A 27,743-nucleotide genomic window follows, 5' to 3' on the forward strand; every position below is an offset into this window, starting at 1 on the left:
ACGGGGGTTAAGAAATTTGTCTAGGATCACAGAACTGGTATGTGATGGAGTTAGGATTTGAACCCAAGCAGTCTGACTCCAGAGCAGAGCTCTTAAACACAACAGCACTGCAAGCCAAGGACATTGGGAAGCCCTCTGTCTCCTTGGCTGAATGAGCATAGTGCCCTTTCCACAGTTCCATTGCAGAGCCCCCTATTGAAACATCTCCAAGAATATTAAACTGGGGGGATTATTGTCAGTCTACACTTTGGGGAGTCTGGTTGCTATGCATATAATGTTGCCAGAACTCCTCAGTGACTCAAGGGATGGGAGCAAAGAGAGTAGTTGAAGAGGCTGTCGCCTGCTGGTGCTAAAAGTTCCTAAGACCCCACAGCGTCAGATGGGACTGACCCTGCTAGTTGGTATCAGTTGCCTCCTTCGATAGATGCTTCAGGCTGCACATTACTTGGTGGTCACAGTTCTACCCTAGACTATCCTGGACAGTAATATCAAACAGCTTTCACCCAAATGTGCAAGAGCCCACATGGCTGTTAATTGGTTAATATTGATATTGGTTAATTAACAGCCATAGGGATCCTCAAAGACCTTCACAGGTCTTTGAGAGTGAGAGTGGACTAAGGGCAAGTGAAAGGGGGCAAGGTGTACATTAAAGGAAGCAAGATAATCCAAGACAGCAGTAGATGACTTGTTACCAAGCCATGTGACCGAGGTGACCACATTAGTTCAGACAGTAGAGGGATGAGAATAGCAGTGAAGGAAATTCTTCCTCCATACTGTCATGGCAGAGGAGGCCTTATGACAGCCTATTGACAGACTTTCCAGAAGAGCTAACTGCACTTTCCTGTCTCTTTAAGAAGGCATGCCTCTTTCCTCCTTCCTCTCCTGCTCTTCTCAGGGACTCTGAGGCCTTGCTATAACTCTGTAATTTTTAACTTACGGTTTTGTCATGGAAAGAAAAATTCATGCACCTTCCCAAGTTCTTTACATGCAGCAGGCACTGAGATAATTGATCCAGAAGAGATTTAAGTTGATTGAGGGGGAGGGTACCTGGTGCTTAACGGGTCATTAAACAACTCTGTGATAGACCCTAGGTGGACACTGACATCATTATCTCCTAAACTAAAACAATCAGATCCATGGGTGTGTGTGGGTCAACCCCATGCATCTTTTTACTATTATTATTATTATTAAACTTTAAGTTTTAGGGTATATGTGCACAATGTGCAGGTTTGTTATATATGTATCCATGTGCCATGTTGGTGTGCTGCACCCATTAACTCGTCATTTAGCGTTAGGTATATCTCCTAATGCTGTCCCTCCCCCCTCCCCCCACCCCACAACAGTCTCCGGAGTGTGATGTTCCCCTTCCTGTGTCCATGTGTTCTCATTGTTCAATTCCCACCTATGAGTGAGAACATGCAGTGTTTGGTTTTTTGTCTTTGCGATAGTTTACTGAGAATGATGGTTTCCAGTTTCATCCATGTCCCTACAAAGGACATGAACTCATAATTTTTTATGGCTGCATAGTATTCCATGGTGTATATGTGCCACATTTTCTTAATCCAGTCTATCGTTGTTGGACATTTGGGTTGGTTCCAAGTCTTTGCTATTGTGAATAGTGCTGCAATAAACATACGTGTGCATGTGTCTTTATAGCAGCATGATTTATAGTCCTTTGGGTATATACCCAGTAATGGGATGGCTGGGTCAAATGGTATTTCTAGTTCTAGATCCCTGAGGAATCGCCACACTGACTTCCACAATGGTTGAACTAGTTTACAGTCCCACCAACAGTGTAAAAGTGTTCCTATTTCTCCACATCCTCTCCAGCACCTGTTGTTTCCTGACTTTTTAATGATGGCCATTCGAACTGGTGTGAGATAGTATCTCATTGTGGTTTTGATTTGCATTTCTCTGATGGCCAGTGATGATGAGCATTTTTTCATGTGTTTTTTGGCTGCATAAATGTCTTCTTTTGAGAAGTGTCTGTTCATGTCCTTCGCCCACTTTTGGATGGGGTTGTTTGTTTTTTTCTTGTAAATTTGTTTGAGTTCATTGTAGATTCTGGATATTAGCCCTTTGTCAGATGAGTAGGTTGCGAAAATTTTCTCCCATTCTGTAGGTTGCCTGTTCACTCTGATGGTAGTTTCTTTTGCTGTGCAGAAGCTCTTTAGTTTAATTAGATCCCATTTGTCAATTTTGGCTTTTGTTGCCATTGCTTTTGGTGTTTTAGACATGAAGTCCTTGCCCATGCCTATGTCCTGAATGTTATTGCCTAGGTTTTCTTCTAGGGTTTTTATGGTTTTAGGTCTAACATTTAAGTCTTTAATCCATCTTGAATTAATTTTTGTATAAGGTGCAAGGAAGGGATCCAGTTTCAGCTTTCTACATATGGCTAGCCAGTTTTCCCAGCACCATTTATTAAATAGGGAATCCTTTTCCCATTGCTTGTTTTTGTCAGGTTTGTCAAAGATCAAGTAGTTGTAGATATGCGTTATTATTTCTGAGGGCTCTGTTCTGATCCATTGATCTATGTCTCTGTTATGGTACCAGTACCATGCTGTTTTGGTTACTGTAGCCTTGTAGTATAGTTTGAAGTCAGGTAGCATGATGCCTCCAGCTTTGTTCTTTTGGCTTAGGATTGACTTGGTGATGTGGGCTCTTTTTTGGTTCCATATGAACTTTAAAGTCGTTTTTTCCAATTCTGTGAAGAAAGTCATTGGTAGCTTGATGGGGATGGCATTGAATCTATAAAATTACCTTGGGCAGTATGGCCATTTTCATGATATTGATTCTTCCAACCCATGAGCATGGAATGTTCTTCCATTTGTTTGTATCCTCTTTTATTTCATTGAGCAGTGGTTTGTAGTTCTCCTTGAAGAGGTCCTTCCCATCCCTTGTAAGTTGGATTCCTAGGTATTTTATTCTCTTTGAAGCAATTGTGAATGGGAGTTCACTCATGATTTAGCTCTCTGTTTCTCTGTGATTGGTGTACAAGAATGCTTGTGATTTTTGTACATTGATTTTGTACCCTGAGACTTTGCTGAAGTTGCTAATCAGCTTAAGGAGATTTTGGGCTGAGACAATGGGGTTTTCTAGATATACAATCATGTCATCTGCAAACAGGGACAATTTGACTTCCTCTTTTCCTAATTGAATACCCTTTATTTCCTTCTCCTGCCTGATTGCCCTGGCCAGAACTTCCAGCACTATGTTGAATAGGCGTGGTGAGAGAGGGCATCCCTGCCTTGTGCCAGTTTTCAAAGGGAATGCTTCCAATTTTTGCCCATTCAGTATGATACTGGCTGTGGGTTTGTCATAGATAGCTCTTATGATTTTGAGATATGTCCCATCAATACCTAATTTATTGAGAGTTTTTAGCATGAAGGGTTGTTGAATTTTGTCAAAGGCCTTTTCTGCATCTATTGAGATAATCATGTGGTTTTTGTCTTTGGTTCTGTCTATATGCTGGATTACATTTATTGATTTGCGTATGTTGAACCAGCCTTGCATCCCAGGGATGAAGCCCACTTGATTATGGTGTATAAGCTTTTTGATGTGCCGCTGGATTCGGTTTGCCAGTATTTTATTGAGGATTTTTGCATCAATGTTCATCAAGGATATTGGTCCGAAATTCTCTCTTTTGGTTGTGTCTCTGCCGGGCTTTGGTATCAGGGTGATGCTGGCCTCATAAAATGTGTTAGGGAGGATTCCCTCTTTTTCTATCTATCTTAACCATAGGGCCATCAACTTGGCTTTCTTTCTTTCTCCCAAACTAGTTTTCATGTACACTGGGCACACACATACACATCCATGCACATACAGGCTCCCACCATTCCCTCCCACTCTTCTGTTTTTTCACACCAACTTTGGCCTTTGTCTTCCCAATTATCAGATGCTTCTCATGGCTTCCATTTGTCAGAAGTGCTGGGAGGGGCAGTTACTGAATCAATTATGAGGGGTTACCATTCTCACATTAGGAATGAAAGAGTGCCTGACATACGTTATGTGGTTCACTGACATTCAAAGAACTATAAAATAAATTTAAAATGTTAAGGTTTGCACAAAAGAAATAATCTTCCCCTTGCATTGATACTGTTGAACTTATTTGAGGAAATTCACATTAAAACTTTTAAAACTCCAAAAGGACTCTAATCAGGAATGGCTAATGAGCCTCCAGAAATCTTTTATAACTCTAACATGATTATCAAACATAATTTACCAAACTTATATGGTTCAGATTTGTCACTATTAAATAAAGCAAAAGTCCCAACTTTGCAGAAGAAACAGCCACTGCCAAACTTCAGTATTACAAAGTTGTTGGGAGTTGTTTTTAAAATTTCCATGTTCCAAGGTATCACAGGTAGTGGCCACCTTACCTCTTCATTAGGAAACGTTAGAGATACATTTTCATCCCAAGCCACAGACTGGGCTCAATTACAGCTTTGTGGCAGGATAAGGTTAAGAGAGGTGGAGTGGGCAGGGACGAGGGAGGGAGGCAGAAGCAGAAAAATCAATTCAGATTACTTTGATGACAGTGACTTCCAGTCTTCTCTGAAAGATCTCCACGATGCTGGCAGCCCGGACAGGGGCAGCGGGGAGTCAGATCTCAGAGGAGAACACCAAGTTAAGGAGACAGTCTGGGTTTTCTGTAGCAGGGAAAGACAAATCTCCCAAGAAAGCCTCAGAAAATGCTAAAGACAGCAGCCTTAGTCCCTCAGGGGAAAGCCAGCTCAGGGCGCGTCAACTGGCTCTGCTGCGCGAAGTGGAGATGAACTGGTACCTAAAGCTCTGCGACCTGTCCAGCGAGCACACCACCGCCTGCACCACGGGCATGCCGCACAGGTAAGCTGCCCCTGCTCTGCGTGGGGTTTGGGAGATGCCATTTGAAGGTGCTCTGGAGAGTGCTTTGATTTTTTTTCCTGTGCAGCTGGAAGTCTTAACGGCTCTAATTGCCTTAGAGATGATTGGCACTTCAGAATGTGTAACCACAAAGAGCAGGATCTTGGTACAAATGGCAAATAATATTCCCTGCGTTGTTATTCAGAAAAGACCTCTTACGAGGAGGCAGTAGATGCTTAGGAGCTGACAGGACAAAAGAGCATTATGATTTTTCTTAAGTAAAAATCAGAGGAGTTAAGAAATGGTAGGAAAGTGCTCCCTTCCAAAATAACTACAAAAAACAGTTTGCAATCTTTCAGCATTTCCTTTGCTCTGAGAACTTGGGGATGAGGGAAGAACATTTGTTTTGCCTGTTTGAAAAGTGTGAGTTGAGTAGAGTGAACTTGTTGAATGAGGGGTCAGGCTGGCCATAGGGATGCAGAATGGGACATATTGACCACCAATATAGGGATCTGAGGCCTGTGTCTAAGACAGATAACATCAGGAGAAAAAGGTACCTTTTAAAAAAGAGATAAATGTAAGGCAAATCTCTATGGGTTTTCTTTCTGTTCTTTTCTCAGCCTCTGCTTCAAATAAAGCAGAGGAAGGATAGTTTCACAAATCCCAGTGTTCCAAGGCAAAACGTACTGAGTAAAAAGTGTCTGGAGTCCTGAAATTTAAGGATGCTTACTTTCTATAATTTGTACAAAAAATCTCTTAGGAATTAAAGAATTTTGGAAGAAAAAATACTGTGAAAATAATGCCTAGAATAGCTATGTTATTAAATGGTCATAAAAATTCCTTTGAGGTGAAAAATGGTTCCAATTACATGGTCAAAGTATGGAAAACTCTTTTTGTAGAGACTATATGGTAGCACTGAAATTCTGCTATGCAGCCTGTATCAAAGCATCCAGTGCACTCTGAGCTGCCTTTGTCTATATTTCTAATTCCAAAAGACACTACAGAAAAACTTATTTAGTAATTGAATTAACTTGTGCATATAGACTAAAAACTTGTACCATACACTTTAAAACTCCTCAACTAACTTTCATTTTCTCTTTTTCAAGGCAGCAATAAATAGATATTTTAAAACCTAAACTGTTATTCAAAAATCAACGTTTAAAAATTAGCACAAAATAAAGCTTCTGGAAATGTTCTATGAAATACATTTGGTATTCATGGCCAGAGTGGTTTGTCTGAAGCTCTTGTATATGATGTTGGGCCCACATTTGGGGTACATGGGAGGAAGACCCAAGGAGAATAGTCTCGTTTAAAGAAAGTTTGAATGAGCTTGTTAGTGTTGGGGGTGTATCTCATTACATATCTCATATTTCAAACTATTACATATCTCACATCTACAAATCTTAAAGCTATTATTAAAGATCCTCTAGGAAAAAGAGTTAAGTGGCAAAGGAAAGCATTGAAAATGGTTTTCTTCCATAACATTCTCCTTGACTTACGATATACCAGAAATTTCCTTTAAAGAGTCTAATGCAAGACCACAGAATTCTTTATTATCTGACATTGGAACAACATTGAACAAGTCAGAGTGGCATATTAGTTAAGGTAACCAGGTTTAGCAAGAAACTTTTGGGGAAAAGCAAATATCTGCTCTTTTCTGCTTCACTTAAATATTTTGTTCTGTAATCAGAAAAGACTAGATTAGACATGATCCAGAATTAATGTCTCCTATGATAATCTGTGGGGTAGTGTTTTTAATCACTGATTGGCAATGGCATGGTGTTTCCCTTGTTTAGTAAAAGGGTTGAAAAAGAGTGAAGATATGTCTACCTTACGTGATCAAAAATTAAAAATATCCCGTCCTCCTTTATTATTGCAGCATGATTATTTCCAGGAAGAAACGAGTATGTGTAGTTGGAACTAACTCTATTTATAAATAAAATACATTTATTACAGAGTTCAATGTTTGCATAGCTCAGGAAACTAAGGCAGTTTTTCTCATCGCCAGCAACTTTTTTACCTCTCAAATGTTGGAACTACATTCCTCTGTTGAGTCTTTGAGATTCCTGGACAGTGACAATGTCTGATGGTGCAATCTCTTCCAATTTTAATGTAAGCGATAGAATGTGCGATCCCCCAAGTCACCCCAATTTTTCTTTCATTTGTAAATGTCAGCCGTTGAGAAGTCACAGAAAATTTTCTTGGACTTCCAATTGTTCTTTCTTCCAATAACATGGCCCATGAGTGATATCTCCATTAGAAACTTGTATGTAGAAGATAAATATGATTAACTTATAAAATATTAACAAATTTATTCACCTGTGAAGCATTACTTACAAGACAGAATATGAAATGTATTGAAGAGTCCTTGAAGACATCACACATTTGCTATTGGAAATAATTCTGTGGGTCTTTGGTTAATGTTCATCAATAAGGAATTGCTAGCGAACTCAAACTTGTTTCCTTTCTTGGAAGATGGAATTAAAATATTTTACATCAGGTTAATTCTAGTTCCTGAGGAATTTGAGGATTGCTTTATGTCCAGATTCTATGGTAACTTATATTTGAAACAAAGGGTATTATTAAATGATTGGAAGAAAGCATTAGAGGTAGGGGAGATTCAGCAGTCCTGGTATATTTAAGAAGTAAAATTGCAGGCAGCAGGATAGGGAATGCACATTAGGTTTGTGGTAAGTAGTTCTGACTCCTTTTCTGGGCTGTATTTACATATGTCTATATAATGAAACAATCTAATATACTTTGCTTAATACAGATTTATTGTTCATCTAGAGTTGACTGTTAACTCTGTGATACTGATTTTTTTAAGGTGACAGCTCAGGGCCCTGCGCCTTGAGGGAGGATGGGGCAGGGGCCAGAGTTCTGGAGTTGAAGGCAAAGGATTGGCTTTTCTTCTTACTGCCTGTAACTGTGGGCATGTTTTTTTAAAAAAATTATTGTTTTTGAATAATTTTTTTTTCTGTTTACATAAGTAACATCTGAACTTTGTAGAAAAGTTTGAAAACAGGAAAATATAAAGCAGGAAAGGCTACCATTGTTAATATTTTGGCATGCTTTCCCCAGCATGCCAAAATATTAACAATATTTGGGTCATGGGTAAAAGTCAGAATATGATCATATCATTCCTTTTTTCACTTAATATTACACCAATCTATTTTATTATCTTAAAAACTATTTAAAATTTTCTAAGGACTACATCTTATGACCATAATATTGCTTAGCCATTCTTCTTTTATATACTATTCATCATTATTAGATATAATGTTACAATAAATATCTTTGTATCAGATTTTAAAAAACCATATTTCTGCTTATTTTCTTAGGCTGTATTTCTTTTTCTTTTCTTTTTTTTTTTTTTGAGATGGAGTCTCACTCTGTTGCCCAGGCTAGAGTGCAGTGGCGCAAACTGAGCTCACTGCAACCTCCGCCTCTTGGGTTCGAGCGATTCTCCTGCCTCAGACTCCCAAGTAGCTAGGATTACAGGCGGGTGCCACTACGCCCAGCTAATTTTTGTATTTTTAGTAGAGTCGGGGTTTCACCATGTTGGCCAGGCTGGTCTTGAACTCCTGACCTCAAGTGATCTGCCCGCCTTAGCCTCCCAAAGAGCCGGGATTACAGGTGTGAGCCACTGTGCCTGGCCGAGGCTCTATTTCTAGAAGTGCAATTAATGGATGAATGTATTATATATATGTATATTTACACATATACATATACAGATATACAGAGATATGCAAATATATATTTATTTATTTATTCTTAATGAATATTATCCAATTGCTTTCTGGAAACATTTTTCTCATTATACCTTCTCACTGGCAATATTCAAGAATGCTTATCTTGTACTACATAATGTTTATATGGAATCTTTAACATTGAGTTTTATAGTTCAACAAATTGTTGGGTTATTTAATGAACTTTTCCAGTCTCAATTTCTTTGACTGCAAAAGGGTACTAACACCATTATAAAGAACTGTCGTAGGCCAGGCATGTTGGCTCATGCCTGTAATACCAGCACTTTGGGAGGCCGAGGCAGGCAGATCACAAGGTCAGGACTTCAAGACCAGCCTGGTCAACATGGTGAAACCTTGTCTCTACTAAAAATACAAAAATTAGCTGGGTGTGGTGGTAGGCGCCTGAGGTCCTAGCTACTCAGGAGGCTGAGGCAGAAGAATTGCTTGAACCCAGGAGGCAGAGGTTGCAGTGAGCCGAGATTACTCTGCTGCACTCCAGCCTGGGTGACAGAGCAAGACTCCATCTCAAAAAAAAAGAACCATTGCAAAACTTAAACGAGATAATGTGCAGTGATTTGAAAGAGCAATGTGCTTTGTTTTCACACTCTGTAAAATAGGGCCTGAGATATAACCCATACTATACACGTGTATTTAAGGCCTATGAAGAAAATTAAGGATGGATGACTCCAAAAATCCCCAACGGAAGTATATACTTCACCTAGCTTCAAGAGCTGAGCATCCCGCTGTGCTCAATTAATATTTTATAAGAGACCTTTGTGTGTCCTCACCAAAAGCTTTTTAAGGATTTGTAGGATACCACCCTCCTGAGGAAAAGTGACTTGGAGATAGAATAAAATGAGCTTTTACATACTATCAGTATTCACATTTCAAACAATAGTTGACAGAACCTATTAAATTAAAGTTACTAGGAACATTTAGTAGGGCAAACTGACATGTGAGTGAAAATTTAGCTATAGCATTTTGATACTGATTTTGACCACCTTAATGAATGTTTCTTATTATCTAGGACAGTAGTTATACTGAGACTTGCTCCTAATATTTTCTCTCTCTGCTCTCAAAACTGCTTGACTTCCAAGAAAGTGTTTACTCACACTTGCTTCTAGAAGGCTGAATGTGGTTCTATGTGAGAAAAGGCAGTTAGTTTTCCAGGTGAGTTTGGTAGACTTGATTCCTGCCAACAGGCTGCAGGAGATCCAAGAGCTTAGAAGCCTTTGGCTGAGTTTATGAAGGAATCCGAATTGATGCAAGAAGTTTATGCAAGAAGATATTCTTGTTAAGAACCAAGCTGGAGGTCAGTGAGTAAACATTCAACAGCCATTGATTGAGATTCTTGTTTGTACAAGGCCCTGTAGGTGACACGAAGATGAAATTAGAAAAGATTCTAGTTGCTTGCAGGTTAGGAGTAATTGGATGTGGACTTGGAAGATGTGCAGGATTTGAGCAGGAGGAGATGGGGAGGGGAAGGCAATCCATGTGTAGGGAAGAGTGAGCAGAGGTGCAGATGAAAGTGGCAGGAAATGAAGACGGAGAGCTGCTTCTGTTCATGAGGCTACTGACAGCATCCTTCAGAGTTTCTTGCAGGCTGGGTCTGGGAGTGTGGCCAGGAGAACAGGAGGAGAGGAGGCCATTTGACTACTTTGGAGACTGGGGAGTTGGGCAGAGAGCAGGCGTGGAGGAGAGGCAGTGTGTGCAGGCCACTCTCAAGAAGAGGCAATGCAGAGGAGGAGAGAGGATGATAGTTGAAGTCTGTAGTAGAGTCTGGGGGGAAATTTGTAGGAGAAAGCTGATCTGTGGATGTTTTTAGGCAAAGGGGAGGAGTCCAGGGGAGAGAGAACGTGTGTAATGCAAATAATAGAGCAAAATCATCCCCATATCCGCAAGGAGGGGGAGCCTCTTGGGTATCAAATGCAGGTATTAGCTTTGGCAAAGCGAAGTGTAGTTGGGCCTGGTGATGAAAAAGCTCTGGAGTCTGGTGGCCTGCAGGCTGCATCTCAGCAGTACCATTTACTAGCCTGGAGGCTCTGGGTAAGCCCCTTGCCTGAGAGAAGCAGTTGGTTTTGGTTGAGGCCACAGATCCTGGAGCTAGGCTGCTGGGTTCAAGCCCTGGCTCTACCATTTATCAGCTATGTGATTTAGTCTTCTCAGCTATAAAAAGTGGTAATGATGGCAGTAATACCTTAGGGTTGTTATGGGAGCTCAAATGACTGAAGTAAGTATAGCTCACAGAACAGCAGTGGGCACATATAGTAGTAAATATGATATTACACAAAGGTCTTAGCATTATTCCTGATGCATGATCTATGCCCTTGCTATTATCATGAGACTGTTATTGGAGATGCCAAAAGTAGGGATGCCTCTCTTTCCTGGAGTGTGCTCACACTAATACTGTAAATGGGCATAAAAATATTTAGCTCATAAGACTGCTATAAGGATTCCATGAAATGATGTAAATCATCTGGTGTAGATTAGATACTCAAATCAATTTTAGTGCTCGCCTCTGCCACTTTCCTCCTTTTCCACATTCCTGGAACATAGTGGACAGCATCAGTAAGATGGTATCAGGAATGGAGTATGGAACAGCGGAAGTGAGCTACAATGGAATAACTCTAAATTATTCAAACCAATATTTTTTTTCCTAGAAAAAGCTATTAATTCATTTTTTGTTGTTGAAGAGAAAGCTCTTCCTTTTCTAAAAGATGATATCTATTTCTCAGAGCAGGCACATTCTCCCTAAGGCTGTAATTCTTGTCATGTTTGTATGAGCAGTCACATAGAAGTATTTTTTTCAGAGATATTGGAATATGAGGACATTTTTATGTAGTTTACTGTGATTTTAGTTATATGCTAGAAAGATTGCCTCCTAGCTCATCGTTCTGTTGTTTTGCATATTAGAGAAAATCTTGGACCACTGAATGATTGGGCTAGGAGTGGGAGGGTGAACCTCAACAGGACAGGATTTAGGTAGCCAGAGAAAGTTACAGCATCCTAGCAGCAGCCTCTGGGGAGGTTTAGGGTTGCCATGGCCACTAAAGATGGTGATGATGTCCTTTGACTTGGCCATGAAGCTGCCATTGCCCTGTGCAGCTGCACCACTGGGGTGGTGAGTTGGAAGTAGACATCCCTGGACAGGCACATCCACTCCACAGGAGTAGCCAAATGCACAGGGGCTTGGTTCAGTCTGCACTCTTGTGACTGCTTTTTTGGTTATCTTGACAAAACTGAGCCAGTTTCTCAGTTTTAGATTCCTCTTCGTTTGGCGTCTCTGTGTGTGTGTGTGTGTGTGTGTGTGTTGTGTGTGTGTGTGTGTGTGTGTGTGTGTGTGTGTGTGTGCGCGCACGCGCGCGCCTGGTTTCTTCTGAATAACTGTGGACACCTGGAAGGCAGTGCCTCTATCTCGGTCTTCTGACTTGTCCATGGGGTTCTTTCCTAACTGGACGTTGATAAATTAGATAGAGCATCAGCTCTGGCTCCTCTTTCTCTGAGATCTCTCTGCCGCTACAGGGAATGGGCTCATGTAACAGTAGGAAAATTGGTTGAGGGGCCAGGAGCCATGATTCGAATCCCATTTTGCAGTGTAGTCATAAGTAGGGTTTCTAAAGTTCTCCAGAACTCAGTGCTCCTCTGTAAAATAATGAGACTAGACGAGATGATCCCTTGAGCTTTGTCCAGCTTTGAGCCTGTGGAGTATGATGACATAAACCTGACCAAAGGGGCACACTGTGTTGTTTTTAGAGACAGTGCAATTGAAGCATCTCTGAAAGAAAAAGGGGACGAGGTGATACTTTGTTTTGAAGTTGTAGGCGAAGGAGGAAAATTCTCTTTGATTTTCAAAGGGTGTTATTTTAGTGATTGGTTGATTACTGACAGATATGTTTAATTTTTTAAAAAGTGTTCTTTAGTAGAAGGAGACAGAGTAACACAAATACCTACAATTTGCAGTGTCCTTGTTTATAAAGTGTCTTCTCGTGCATTATCTCATTTGCCTTCACACAACATAGAGCAGGTGTTCTCCTTCTTTCCTATGAGGGAATGTGCCTCATAAAGGCGACATGCCTGATCATCTAGGCTCAGATCCCAGGTCTCCTGGTTCCTTGTCCAGGCTTCTTTACATGCTTTCAATGTTTCCCAAACTACGGCACTCTAATTGTGCCAAAGATAATTTTTGGGAGCATGTGGAAATAAAATCTTTCAATGGGTTGATAATTTATTTTCATGAATATTAGGAAGAAATGTATAACATACACCTAAAATCTATAAATTCATGGCTATGATAGCAGGGCACAAGGGTAAGTTTTAAAATAAATGAGTTAATTTAGAGGAAAACATTCACTAACTATAAGTAGTGGTGGAACTGAGATCTGACAAAAATCCTCAAGGCGATACACAAAGGACTATTTCTTTCATCTCCTTCATAATTATCAAGCATTTATAAAGCATCATGCCATCTTCCCGGGGCTTTTTGTAGTCATTCTATTTAATTCATACAACAACCTCATAGTCTTGTTACAACCCATATCCTTCAGTGAAGGAGAGTGTGATTCTGCCTATTCATTTTCTGTTAATTGCTGATTATTTTTTTTCTTCTTTTCCCATTAAGGGGATGAAATATTCCCTGAGCTACCTCTCTGCTGAGTGTGCTTAAGTATGTCCCAGGTTATCTCTTTGATCCTTTGTTATTCTACTCCATATCGAAGGTCAACCTTTCTAGTTCTGTCTCTGTGTACCGAATATTCCGCTTCTCTGGGGTGTGGTGATATCATACCATGAGTTTAAAATTTAGCCTTAGCTATACAGCTTAGTTGTGTTTTATACAACTTGGTTTATTAAGTTTTCACATTTACTTTTCAGGTTGTTGTGCGGTTGTGGTATTAGCCAGTTAGAGACGTTGTGCCTCTTGCCTCCTCTATAAGTCACCACAGATATATAAACTGGGGACACATTAATATAAGTTCTGATGTCAGGCTGACTTAGGTCTATATTCAACTCCTTACAATCTATGTGACCTGGAACCTCAGTCTTCTCACCAGTAAAATCAGAATAACAGGGTTACATATTCATAGAGTTGAGAAGATTAAGTGAGATAATATCCATAAAAGTTTTGGCACAATGCTGAGTGCATAGGAAGGGGCCTTCAGCAAAAGCCATAATTACTATTCCCCTTTGAAGTGCCATCAGGCCATCTGTTATTTTGCCTCCCTGATCTTCCTTTAGCTAAGAGTCTCTCTATGAGCCCTTCAAGCTTGGGAAAATTCTCCAAGCCTTAGCAAATGGTCTTGACATGCTGCTTCCCTCCTCGCTTCACTTAGAACCTTGTTCTAAGATTTTCATTCATACCCTGATTTAAAATCTTTTCTGATTAACATGGACCAAATGCCTTGCCTGTCTCACACTTCCTGTCTCCATGCACAGTGGATCCATCTCTTGACTCTGGAATACAAAGGCCTAGGTTTAAATCCTAGATCTGTTTCTGGCTGGTTGTGTGGATTTTAGCAAAACACCTCTCCTCTCCAAGCCTTGATTTTGTCATCTATATGGTGGAAATGAAAACATCTGTGTTATCCATCTTCTAGGATTTTAAAGATTAGATCCAAAGTATATGTGAAAATACTCTGTATGTTATAAACCACTATCTATGTGTTTGCTATTATTTTTATTACCTTCTGCACTGGACATGGGCTCTAAGTCAGCTTAGAGCATGGCTTAAGAGCATGGTTACCCCTAATCTGTTTTTCTAGTAAAAATAGGGGTAGATGTAGCCATCCTGCCTTCCTTGACCTTGAACAAGTCTTCCTGGGTGAGCTGACCAAAGTCCATGACATCTGCCTTCTTTTCCTAATATCAACAACTGTTTATTGAATATTTATTATACAGCTAGCACATTCCTTAGATATTCCATTGATTCCTTCCCAATGATCCATGTGCATGTGATGCCTATTTTTATGATTTCCACTTTGTGGAAGGAAATTGAGCTTTAAAAATGATCCTGCCCAACGTTAGCCAGTTAAGCATGTGATAAAGCCAGTACTTGAATCTGGAGAATCAGGCTGCAGACTGCAGATGCACATCTTAACAGAATGTGTCCCCTCCTAGTTTGGGTTGATTATTGATCACTACAAAGATGTCATTTTAGTAATTTCACTTTTCACCTTCACTTGCCATCACACTATAAGGTTCTGTAACTCAGGATGTGGCAGTCATGTCTTCCCCTCCCATTTGAAGTCTGCTTCTTGCACTGCACCTGTCTATCAAAAGGCTGGGAGGCTGGAACGTTGGGAAGTCACTCAGGTGGACAGCAAAGGTTTGTGTCATAGGATGAACTATGGATTTTTTTATTTCCTCAGGCTTTTCTCCCACAGAAGCTGTTTCCATCGAAAGAGCTATGTAAGTGCAGAGGCCTGAGGAGGCAGCCAAGTGACATCCCTTATTAGATAAATGTAATTCAATTTCTGAATTTGAGTTTAAGTCAAGTCTTTGGCCATCTCCTTCTCATCCTAGCTCTGAGAGCTAGACAGCAATAGCTGCCCAGGTCTTTCAAATTGTAGACTGTGTTTGTCACTGAATGGCATGTGCTAATGTCCTGCCAGGGATTTTTTTACCATTGTATTGTGTGTTTTTGCTGCATGAGAGGAGGAAACAACACAGTTTTGAGGAGCACTTACTCATATTTCTTTGGAGATGGCAGTTGAAACAACAGCTTTCCCCAACAGCCTCCCCAGGTATGTGAAATGTCATCAGGTGTCAGTTTTAGAGAAAAATCTGCATTCCATGGCAAGAGAAATTAGGAGCTTTTTGTGCATTGGTACACACATTGTGACCTAATTTCAAAAAGAAACTTGCCAAATATTTCTTCAGTCTCCAAAAAATTAAACTAGGCTTCCCGCCAGATATCTGGCTCTGGTTCCCAATCCGGGAACGGCTCCCAAATGCTTATTGTGAATAGGCTGTAGGTGAATACCTTTTACAAAATAAAGTGCATTTTTTTTTTACTAAAGGTAACCCTAGCTGCAAAATCCTGAAACCTTAATACCTTGAAATCAGAAAATTTATTTCAAGCTGGGTACAGTGGTGGCTCACAATGGTAGTCCTAGCTACTCAGGAAGCAGATGTGGGAGGATTACTTAAGACCAGGAGTTTGAGACCAGCCTGGACAGCACAGTGAGACCTTGTTTCAAAAAAGAGAAAGTTTGTTTCTTACTTATGTAAGTCCGACCAGGGGTGGGAAGGGTCCAGTCAGGTGGGACTTGGGCTGATGAAAATTCTATCATCTTCATCTTTTGTTTTCTAAGCTGGGCCATAGCTGAGCATTGACATGGATCAAGAGAGGAGTATGGGAGGAGCAGGCGGAGGGCCGATTTTGTGGGCCAGACCTGTAAGTGGTACCTGCAGGCAGAGGCAACATTGACTGGAATTCAGACACATGACCACATTCAACTGCAAGGGAGGCTGGGAATTGTAGTTATAAATGTATGCCTCGGAAGGAAGAGAAGTGGGCATGGTGAATCCCAGGTCCGTTTCTGCCACAGAGCTGTGTTCAAAACAGGGTTAGGGAGCTTCTAAGGTAGAGTTTGGCTATTTTCCATAACATGGAGAGACCAAGGTATTCCTTTACTTTCAATGTTATTCCCCTTGTTCAAACTGGACCGCTTGACCTGACCTTTCCTGAGCCACATCGTGGGTCAATCTCTTCTGGCTTCTTTGTTTGGATCTCAACTTTCCTGTTTCACTGAGAAGGCTGATGACACTTCAGAGACCTGTGATGGTCATCTGATATCCACCTGGCAGTGGAACACTGATGAAGTAAGCAGCCTTCCTTATGTCAGTCTATGAGCATCAGCTCTCATTTTGAACCTGTCAGAGTTTTTCTCATTGCCCTGAGACTCACTTATGGCTGGATGAGGCTTTCGGCAGCTCATGTTTTATTCCTCCTCCATTCCATTGTGAGATGGAGTTGCTGCAAGGCCATCCCTTTCCATGGTAACAGCCACAGACTCTGGTGCCACAGACATGGGCTGATGTCTCAGGAGGCAGGATCAGGCACATGGAAACAAGGGTCAGGGAGCACTTGTGGAGAGCCAGGAGAGCTCACTAATTCAGTCTGTTATTTCAGAACAGATAAGGTGTGTGTTTTTAAGAGGAGCTTCTACAACATTGTATTAATTTAAACAATGTAATCATTACATATGTTTTTCCATAATGTACCTCCAGGATTCATAACAACAGACAGGATAATCACTTTGCTCCCAGAAGCAGGAGACAGTGTGGTTTTGAATGTAATGTTGTTAAATAAAATTGCATATCCTCAATGATATTCTGACATTCTTCTCTGAATCACTATCCTCAATCAATACTGCACAATACATTTTTGTGCAGAATTAATGAGGAATTTGGAGAATAATAGGTTAAGAAAATATGGTTTGTATACAAGAGACTTTTTATTACAAATAACTCCAATTTGAAATATTTCTTTAAAAAATCAAAGCCTAAGGTACATTTCGTAGCTTAATCTTCATATTTAATTTGATTACAGCAATGGACATTAAGTATGAAACAAGCTGTCCAAAGGGCTGTTGAATTATTTAATTACCTCTGGGATTAAGTAGGTGAGAGTCAGCACAAACAATTCCACAAGTGGGATGTGTTAGAAAGATCAGCTCTTTCTGTCTCCAAGCTTAGTAATTTGAATGATGTGACTATCCAAACACAAGTTGCTGTTGAACAAAATATTAAATGCTTAAATCTGTTTGCAATATTTTACATTCCAGATGGTCATTTATCCAAAAGAAGTACTGAATGTGTTTTAAAAGTATTTTCAGTTAAATGAATTTTCAATGAAGTTAACATTCAGAATTAGTTTTTTAAAAAGGAAAAAATATACTTACATTTAAGGACGTTCTTTCATTACCATATATGTAACATTGAAATAATTTCTAACAATCAAACTAGAAAATTAAACAGAATTTATTAAGGAAGTTTGAGCATCTACCATGTTCCAGTTCTGAGGATACAGGGATGCAGAGTCAGGGCTTCTTGCCCTGACTGATCCTGGAGTCTGTTCAGGGAAGACAACACTACAGTCAAGTTTTTTGGTGTGATATTAGAAGTGTGAAGGAAATGCTATAAAATTCAGGTAAAAAGGCGATTAGTTATGCCGGGAGGCAGGGAGACAGGGAAGAGAAGCATCAGGAAAAAGTACACTTAAGATGCACCATTTCAACTAGACTTATACAAGAATGCATGGGGGTTTGTGGGAATGCAAACCAATGAGGAGGCAGGTAAGAAACGGCCGAGGGAAAGAAACATGTAATTGGCAGCTTGAGAACAAATTGGTTGACTTTTGTTTCTTTTTTAGGCTAACCCACCAAATTGCTATGAATTGGAAAAAAGTTATGAGGATGGGCCTGATAACGTTTCTAAATGCAAGAAATATTCCGAATTAAGCCTCATTCATCTGACATTGTCAGAGAATGAAAATTTTCACCCAAGTGATTTTTCTAATACCTGAAACTTTCTAATTTAAGTGTCAAGGCTTTATTTTAATTTTCTAAACCTGAAGAAACAACTTGACAACTCTCATTTATCTTAATAAATGTCAGCTGTTGTGCTATGTTAAAATATCCTCAGGGGCTATTAAAGCATATGGACCTATCTGCATTGAAAATTGGAGGCCTCATTTTGCTATTTTATTTTTAAATTTTGGCTTCTGAAATTTTTCTTCCCCTATTATTTTTTCTGTATCCTCATCTTGCTGTAAGCTTTTCTTGCTGCTGTCAAGATGCCTGCCTTTGATAGTTCTTTTAATCTAATTTGCTGTCTTTACTTTAGGGAGGGATGGGAAATAAGAAATCCAGTCTTGTTCAAATTATGACCAAGAAAGAATATATGGTTTATGAATTGAGGTACTCAACCAGGAGGTTTGAAATACAGGCTTTGGGATATCTTATTTGTTCATTTGTTCATTCTTGGTTGTGTTTTATCTGGAAAGGTTTCTAAAACAGGTGATCTCTAAAAATTCAGTTGTTACTCTATTTGAACTAACATTTGAATCTGTTTGGGAAAATGTCAAATGCTGAAATTACTTCAAGTTTATGTTTATCTTGGAATAAACCATAGAGATTTTATAAAAGCAAACCATGTAGAACACAATATTTCAAAATGTTGATAGGATGCTTGTAGTCTACATTTTATAAATTTCTCAGCCAAAGAAAACATTCTAGCACAAATAGAGTAAACAAAGTGAAACTTCATTTGTCTTCTATAGCAGAGACACACTGAGGGCTTTTCAGTGGATTGTTTTTCAACAGTTTTGCCTTGGAACTTTGGTGATTAAACATTTACAATTATACAGTGAAATGGCATTTCAGGAGGCAGGATGGTATATTTGGGAATTCAAAATATATAAACTGATTTAGTTTTCTTTTTTCTTTTTTTCTTCACGACGGAGTCTCACTCTGCTGCCCAGGCTGGAGTGCAGTGGCATAATCTCACCTCACTGCAACCTCCGCTTCCTGGGTTCAAGCGATTCTCATGCCTCAGCCTCCCAAGTAGCTGGAATTACAGGCTCCTGCCACCACACCCAGCTAATTATTGTATTTTTAGTAGAGACGGGGTTTCATCGTGTTGGCCAGGCTGATCTCAAACTCCTGATCTTAAGCGATCCTCCTAGCTTGGCCTCCCAAAATGCTGGGATTACAGGACTGCACCACCGCACCCAGCCCAGTTTAGCTTTTTTTTCCTCCATTTCTTTCCCCAGAGGAAAAACTAATAACTCAGAGAGTATTCAAATCATGCAAGTATTAGGCTGCCGGGCAAAGATTTAAGTTCTTGTCCACTAAGCCCATGCTCCTGGAAACTTGCACTTTGTTCCAGTCCTTACAATAATGACTGCTTAATAGTGCCAGTTTACCTGGATGTTTATTACCTTATTTGTAAAACAAGATAATTAAATCAGTTTATTTTTAAGAGTTCTTCTAGCTCTAATTAGACTCCTAGATGTTTTAGATTAATCGTAAGTGCCTAGAAGATGAAGAGAGAGATTGCTTTGGATGGAATGATCCCAGTGAGACTTCTTAGTGCATGATATCACAAAATTGAAAATATAAAATTTTAGGCTTGCTTTTGTAGCTGAGATTTACTTTTCATGGTGCCATTCTGCACCCTAGCCTCTAAGGCCTTGTCACGGACAGGTTCCAGACCCCATAGAAATAACGTGTCAAAGAAGATAGATGAGACCCATGGCAGAGCATGTGGCACCAGTGTCAAAGTATGTGGAGTTCTTTGCAACTTTCAAAACTGCTTTCTGAGTAGTCACTTAAGGAGTGATGGAGGTATTTCTTGCTAGATAAGGAACAAATAAGCATTATTCAGATAATCTCTCATTTCTCTTTAGCAAGAGAGAAAGTCATATTTAAAGCCATCCCCATGCATTTTGTAGTCATGCAGCCTATAGCATTGAAGTCCCCTGAAAATTATTACTTGTTAGAAGTCTAAGTTTCCCACATATAACTGTGCATGCTGTGCACTGCACAACACTAGGGGGCACAATCCACATGGGTTAAAATTTGGATGGCAGTCCTTGGAGTTGTGCAGTGTATGTGGTAACCCTTAGACACTGACAGCATTGCAGGTATTATAATAATAATCACCATTTATTGAGCCATTTATTCTGTACTAGTTACATCAAATACAGTATTTCTTCTAATTTTCACAACACCCTATTAGGTAATATGATGAGCTGTAGTTTCCAAGGGAAGAAACTGCGACTCAGAAAGTGCCCACTGGTGGGCTGTAGTGGCAAGATTTGAACCCAAGCCTTCCTGACTTCACAGCCTGTGCTGTTTCTACCATACTCTACTCTCTCTGTGGAAAATCCCCTAAGTCAGGCCAATGCAGACTGGGATAAAGGAGAAGGTGATCTCAGCACCCTGGAAGCATTACTTCAGTGTTGACTTAACAGCATGAGACCAGAATACTATCATGATCTCAAACCTTCCATGGCTCAACATTACTTAAAAACAGAGCCTAGAGCCTAAATAATGTGACTGAGGCCTCATCTCCCATCCTTTCCACGCTGCTCACCTACCTCTCCTCCAAAGTAGTGATTGCTTCTAACTGCCACGTTTTGAGGTGTTTCTGGCCACATTGTGCACTTTTGCACATCTGGGCCCCATGGACCATTTCCCTTCCTTTAGCTTTAGACTAAGGCCACATTTTGGCATCTTTTGGGAACTTTTGAATAAAGAGCAAGAGAGTCATGCCCAAAGTAGGTGAGGAGAGTTTTTGCTACAAATGCCAGAGCTCCACTCAAAGATGCTTTCTAGTTGAGGACTGTAGGATCAATGCAGAATAGCAGTTAAATCTCAAGGGCCTGTCTTGCCCACAAACCCTCTATGCCAAGGTAGAGATCTATAGACGTAGTCACCAATAAATATGCTCATTTTTTTTCTTTTTTTTTTTAACTTTTATTTTTGGTTTGGGGGTACATGCAAAGGTTTGTTACATGGGTAAACTTGTGTCACAGGGGTTTGTTGTACAGATTATTTCATTATCTAGGTACTAAGCCTAGTACCAAATAGTTACTTTTTCTATCCTCTAACTCCTACTCATTTTTTCTAAAGCAAGTTTATATAATGCGTATGTATCGTACATTGGGGAGGGATTGTTTTTATGCTATAACGCAGGAGTATACAGTAGATAAGCAATAGGGATAAGGAAAAGGAATCAGGTGAGACTGAAGATGCTACCTTTGGGTCTAGGGAGAAGGAGCTAAGGCTGGCTCAACAGGGACTCTCCATTAGTTATGTGTTGTACTCCCATGCACTGTAACATGCACCCCTTCCCCTATCCTACCAGTACTGTTGTGTTGTATTCGCTGAGAAAATCTAGACTAACAGGAGATGTGAGGGATTGCCTAGAAAAGCACCAATGAATGACAGAGACATTTAACATTAGATTTCTTGATGGATTGCAAAACTTCTTTTTTTTTTTTTTTTTTTTTTTTGAGACAGAGTTTTGCTCTGTCACCCAGGCTGGAGTGCACTTGCGCGATCTCACCGCAACCTCCGCCCCCCCAGGTTCAATCAATACTCCTGCCTCAGCCTGCCAAGTAGCTGGGATTACAGGCGCCCGCTCCCACATCTGGCTATTTTTTTTTTTTTTTTGTATTTTTAGTAGAGACAAGGTTTCACCATGTTAGCCAGACTGGTCTCGAACTCCTGACCTCAGATGATCCACCCACCTCGGCCTCCCAAAGTGCTGGAATTACAGGCGTGAGCCACTGTGCCCGGCCTGGATTGCAGATTTCTGAAAGAACTCCCTCCACTCCTCCCACCCTTTACCTTTACTGCTGATGTTGTCTCAGGGTATCTTCTCTGATCCTCTGCTCTTTTCCCAGACTGGGTTTAGCCTCAGTGATTGCCTCTATCTTTGCTCATATCACATCACTTTGTAATCTTTACTGGTTTCTCTCCTCTCCTCCACTGAGAGCTCCTTGAGGACAAAGGCAATGTTTTATGCATTGTGTTTTGTTAACACAACACACACATACTATACTTAGCTGTGGTCTTGCCACATGTAGCTAGACCCCAAGGTAGCTCTGGCAAAGGTGAAGAGAAGATGGCAGTGACAGGAGGAGCAGTCCCTCTAGATGGTTCCCAGTGAGATGAAGGCAGACATCTCACAGCATCACCTGCAGAGCACTAGTGAGCAAACACGTGAACAAGAGCAGAAAGATGAAGTTCCGGTAAATAGTCAGAATAGAAAAATATGCTCTGGACTGTAGTCTGGTGTCCCTTGTCCAAATTGACTTGGATGGTCCCAATACTTCTCCACCCCAGCAGTGGCAGTGCATTCCCACTCCTCTAGCCCCACCAGCTCTGGCCTCAGTTTTTATTTTAGACCTGGATGATTCTTGGATGACTGCGACATGTCCAAGATATACAGTGTTCAACAAATCACCTCCTTAGCCAAGAAAAATTTAAAACTAGGCTATAAAGGTGTTTGCTGTATTCCAAGAATAACATAAATCTCATGAGCCTGGTATCTTTCATAACTAGTGAATAATTCATGGACTCCAAGTCTCGCCAGTTACACAGGACGAAGGATCATCACCTCTATAGCATGATTAGAGCAATTACTTTTTAAGATACACAGAACATCATATGTAGATTAGAAGAATCTTAGAGATTACCTAAGTGTGAGCCAGTAAAGAAACTAAGGGGTCAGAAAGGTCAAGGCCTGCCCAAGGTCACACTGTTGTTTATGAATCCTGAACAAGTGTAGATGAAGTCTGCCCGTCACCCAGAGTTGCGTGAGCTTCTATATGTGGCTTCTGTGTCCCAGGCCTCCCGTGCCCCATCAGCAGGACCAGGCAGGCAGCACCTGTCTCATCACATGGCCTTGTTGCTTTTTCCTACACTCTGCTGACCATGTGATTGCACAGTACTTAAATATTCTAAAAAGAATATGAAAATCATCATTCCTGAGACACAGAAGGAAAGCAAGAAGAACATTAACTGTCCTTCTCAGCTGCTCAGAGGCATTTCTTACAGTCTTACCACATTGAGCTTAAAATGGATCTTAGTTTGTATTGACAACCAAAGAGATAAATAGTTCTTTTATTAAATATAGTTTCTGTCCTCCACCTTTAAACTGGGACCTTTTATGACATTGACCTGCTTTTAGAACTTTATGAAAAGAAACTTCAGTTCCAGACAAATATTGGCTTTGTCATTTCTCTCTCCTTTCCTGGGCCCAGTTCCAAATTTGGAGGACAAAAAGAGAGGGACACATGGGAGAGGGCTAATGCCCCATGTTTTAGAAACTGCTTTCCTAGTTCACCTGTGTTTCTTCCTTGGCCCTCCACTGGCACCACTGCCTCAGCCTCCAGGTGTTCTCAGCCCTGGAGGAACCACTTTCATGGCTCACATAGTCAGATTTAACTGGTGGCTACCATAAGTGATGTCACTGGTGAAACTTTACTTGGGAATGCTCATTTCTCCCTAACTCCATTGTACTGTTTTGTTTTTTTTTCCTAGCTTTTCTGGCCTTTTCTTTATAAGCTCTTATTTCTTCTTTCATGCTCAGGACTTTGGCTGCTAGGGTGAAAATGGAAATAGGTTTATGAGAGAAAAGGTAGCTATTGGGAGTTTAAAATTAAAGCAAGGAAATTGTTAATCTCTATACAATGTTGATTGTGCACAAAGCATCATTCTGATCATTATAACTGGAGTTTTCAAGCTTGTATCAGATACAGTCCCTTCCCTAAAAGAGCTTATAATCTGGATGGGGAGTTAAGAGGTACACTTGCAAGAGAGGTATCTCATACTCTGGAACAGCATATTATGTCTTTGTTTCCCAAAGGAGGTACAAGTACCACTCATACGGCATTAAATAACCGATTCACTTTGTAAATGTAGTATATTCCTGTTTCAATTTCCTTTCATTTTTTTCTCATTATCTAAAAAGAAGGGAAGAGAAAATCTCAGATTTGTGCTAAATTATCTTTAAAAGCTCTCTAATACTTTTAAATCTTTGTCAATAAAAGATAAAAAAGAGTTAAGACTCTGATCCCAAGCCTCTGGACACTAAGTCTCCAGCTACAATGTAATAACATTCTTCATTTTTATTGCATTTTTTACAGACTACATTCTATTTTATTACAAGTGATAAGGTTTTTCTGTTTATGGTGGTAGTAACATAATGTTTCCTGACTAAATGTCTTAGTTCAGGCTGTTACCATAGACTTAGTGGCTTAAACAATGCACATTAATTTCTCACAGTTCTAGAGGCTGAAGTCTGAGATCAGGGTGCCAGCAGGGTCAGGTTCTTGGTAAGGGCCCTCTTCCTGGTTGAAGGGCCACTGCTCTCTCTTTCCAGTGTCCTTACGTGGTGAAAAGACAGCAAGCTACCTTTGGCCTCTTCTTATAAGGGCACTAATCCCATTCTGAGGGCTCCAAGATCACAACTCACTCACCTCCCAAAGGCCCTGTATCCTAATATCATCACACTGGGGGTTAAGATTCCCACATATGAATTTTGGGAGGAATGCAAACATTCAGTCCGTAACACTAAAAAAATTCATTTAGGTAGAAAAAGCAATTTAATTCCAAATAGTAAATAAATAATGGTATAGGATATACAAAAATATGGCAGAAATCACAAGGGGTGTGCAAATGTTTGTGAAACAGTTTAGAAGTGTGAAGTGAGGGCTTTAGGTTTGAATTGCGAGTGGAATTTCAATGAATAATTGAGTACTGGGGCTGGGAAGAATTCCTAGAGGAGGTGAGCTTTAAGGGAGCGTGCGTGTGTGTGGAGATTCATGTCAGCAAAGATGTAAGATGTGATGGCAGGTGGGAGGTGTGAGTGTGAAGCTATTAGACCGAATGAACAGTTTATGTCCAGGAGTCACGGTTGGAGGAGAGTCATAGCTGGAATCGTGTGGTGGAAAAACCCATATGTGAGGAGTTTCTTTGCTTTTTTTTTTTTTTAAACTTATTTTGAGATAACTGTTTATTCATATGCAGGTATAAGAAGCAATAGAGAGATTCCATATATCCTTTGCCTAGTTTCCCCAAACGATGGTATCTTGCCTAGCCACAGTTCACCATCAGGAAACTGATGATGATACAAGCCCCTGCCCTATTCAGATTTCACCAGTATTATATGCACTCATTTTTGTGTAATTTATATTTAGTTCCATGCAGTTTTGTTACATGTATTGATTGACGTGACCACTACCATAATCAAGACACAACAGTTCCATTACAAGAATCTCAACTCTACCCTTTTATAGCCATAGCCATCTTCTTCCCTTTCCTCTTTTCTAACCCATGGCAATTATTAATTTGTTCTTCCTCTCTAGATAGAATTTTGCCATTTTGAGAATGCTATATATATGGAATGATACAGATTCCAAAATGCTACCTTTTGGTATTAGCTTTTTTTTTTCCCCACTCAGCATGAGCCTGTTGAGATTTATTCAACTTGTTGTTTTGACCAATAGTTCATTCCTTTTACTTGCTGAGTGGTATTTCATAGTGTGAATATGCCACAGTTTGATCATTCACCCATTATGGAATATTTGGGTTGTTTCTAGATTTTGGCTGTTACGAATAAAGGTGCTATAAATATTTGTGTGCAAGTTTTCATGTGAACATAAGTTTTCATTTCTCTGGGATAAATACCCAACAGTGTGATTGCTGTGTCATATAGTAAGTTTCGAATGTTTAATCTTATAAGAAACTTTTCTGGAGTGGCTGAACCATTTAACATTCCTACCAGCAATTTATGAGGGATCCAGTTTCTCTGAATCTTTGACAGCATTTAGTGTTATCACCATTTGTATTTTAGCTATTGTGATAGGTGTGTAGTGATCTCTCATTGTGGATTTCATTTGTATTTCCCTAATGGCTAATGATCTTTTGATGCTCTTATGTGCCATCTGTATATCCTCTTCAGTGAAATGTTTGTTCATATCTTTTGCCCGTTTACCAATTAGATTGTTTATGTTTTTATTGTTGAGTTTGGAGAGTTCTTTGTATGTTCTAGATATAAGTCTTTTGTCAGATACGTGGTTTGCAAATATTTTCTACCAGTCTGTAGTTTGCTTTTTAAAATCCCCTTCACGTGGTATTTCATTGAGCAAAAGTTGTTAATGTTGATGAAATCGAATTTATGAGTTTTTCCTTTTATGGATTGTGCTTTTGGTGTCAAGTCTAATAATTCTTCACTTAACTCTAGGTTCTGAGGATTTTCTACTGTTTTTACCTACAAGTTTATAGTTTTACATTTTACATTTAAATCCATGATCAATTTTGAGTTGATGTTTGTATAAAGATGAGGTTTAGGTCAGTGGTTCATTTATTTTTGTTTGTTGCTGTTCTGCTTTGCCTTGCTTATGGATATCCAGTTGCTCCAGCACCATTTGGCAGAAAAGCTATTCTTCCTCCAGAGAATTGCTCTTCACATTTGTCAAAAATAGCCATATTTGTGTGGACCCTTTGCCTTTTACAACCACTTGCTGATATTTTTCTATCATTTGACAGCAACATCTGAAAGAGGTTAATGGACCTTTCACCCAAATGAATCATGCCACTAGTATAAAAAATTACTTGATTATAAAATATTTAATAATTTAGAGAAGTCTCATTACATACTCATGAATCATCCCTAAGGCTTTATGGTCCTTATAAAAACAGATTGGCCCAGATCCCAGCAAAATATTTCCTTTTACCTAAATAGAAAGACATGGGAAAAAGTTCCCATATTTTTTTTTCCCCAGGGCCAATACATAGTTGCTTACGTTTGACTCTGAGTACTTTAAAGGGATGAGAAAAGTGATTGGCCACCGAAAGTCTCCTTTATGCACAGGCCTGGGCAGGGACACAACCAACAGCTCTGTCAGGAACTTAGGAGCCTGCTCGCCTACAAAAATGATAAGAGAGATCTAAAGAAAACAAGCTAATCCTTTTGAGGGACATACTGAAGCCAGATAACCCAAGGTATTCACAGCAAGATACAGTGAGTCTTAAAGTTAAGCACCGTGCAATTTGCTTTGCTTCCTTGGGTTTTTGAAACATGCATCTGTATAAACCTGCCTGCGCAGACATCCCTAGCCCCAAGCTGGGTCTGCCAAAATCCAGTGAATCGGCTCTAAAATGTAGATGGCACCTAGCAGTGACCAAGACTCAGCCTCAGGCAGCCTGCAAACCTGTGAGGCCCAGTGGAGCAGCTGAACAGAAATATCTGGAAAAGTTTCTACATGTTCATGGAATTTCGTTGCAGGAAACCACCAGAGCAGAGACGGGCATGGCATACAGGTACTGCTGATTGCAAAGTCATCCAACCAGGGCACTGCACTGATGTCAAAGGTTGTTATTAAAGAAATAAGGACTGAAATAGCAAGACAAAACCCTGTAAGAAAAAGAAAGAAAAATGCAGTGAGCCCTCTTCTTGGGTTGCCTTGTTGTTTTCTTTTAGCTTTAAGCATTCTCTTTCCTCAGAGGGTTACACAAAAGACAGTCAAGTTCACCTGTGGAAGCTCCTAACCATGTGCTGCCAGAAGAAGTGTCTTTGGCTCTGAGTAGGGAGGTGATTTAGCAGGTCAAAATGAAGAATGGGGACTCCATTCTTCTT

General features: G+C 40.0%; 1 protein-coding gene across 1 annotated transcript in view; it reads left to right on the plus strand.

Annotated features, from left to right (window-relative positions):
• The first annotated feature begins 4,506 nt into the window (after positions 1 to 4,506).
• Positions 4,507 to 27,743, plus strand: part of KCNAB1 (potassium voltage-gated channel subfamily A member regulatory beta subunit 1) — a 414,684-nt gene continuing 391,447 nt past the window's right edge. Inside the window, exon 1 of the mRNA XM_003256336.4 lies at positions 4,507 to 4,845. Coding sequence (XP_003256384.1) covers positions 4,571 to 4,845 — 275 coding nt within the window. The 5' untranslated portion in view covers positions 4,507 to 4,570. The remainder of the gene's footprint in view (positions 4,846 to 27,743) is intronic.

The sequence above is a fragment of the Nomascus leucogenys genome, chromosome 11 (genome assembly GCF_006542625.1).
Source record: "Nomascus leucogenys isolate Asia chromosome 11, Asia_NLE_v1, whole genome shotgun sequence".
Lineage (NCBI taxonomy): Eukaryota > Metazoa > Chordata > Mammalia > Primates > Hylobatidae > Nomascus > Nomascus leucogenys.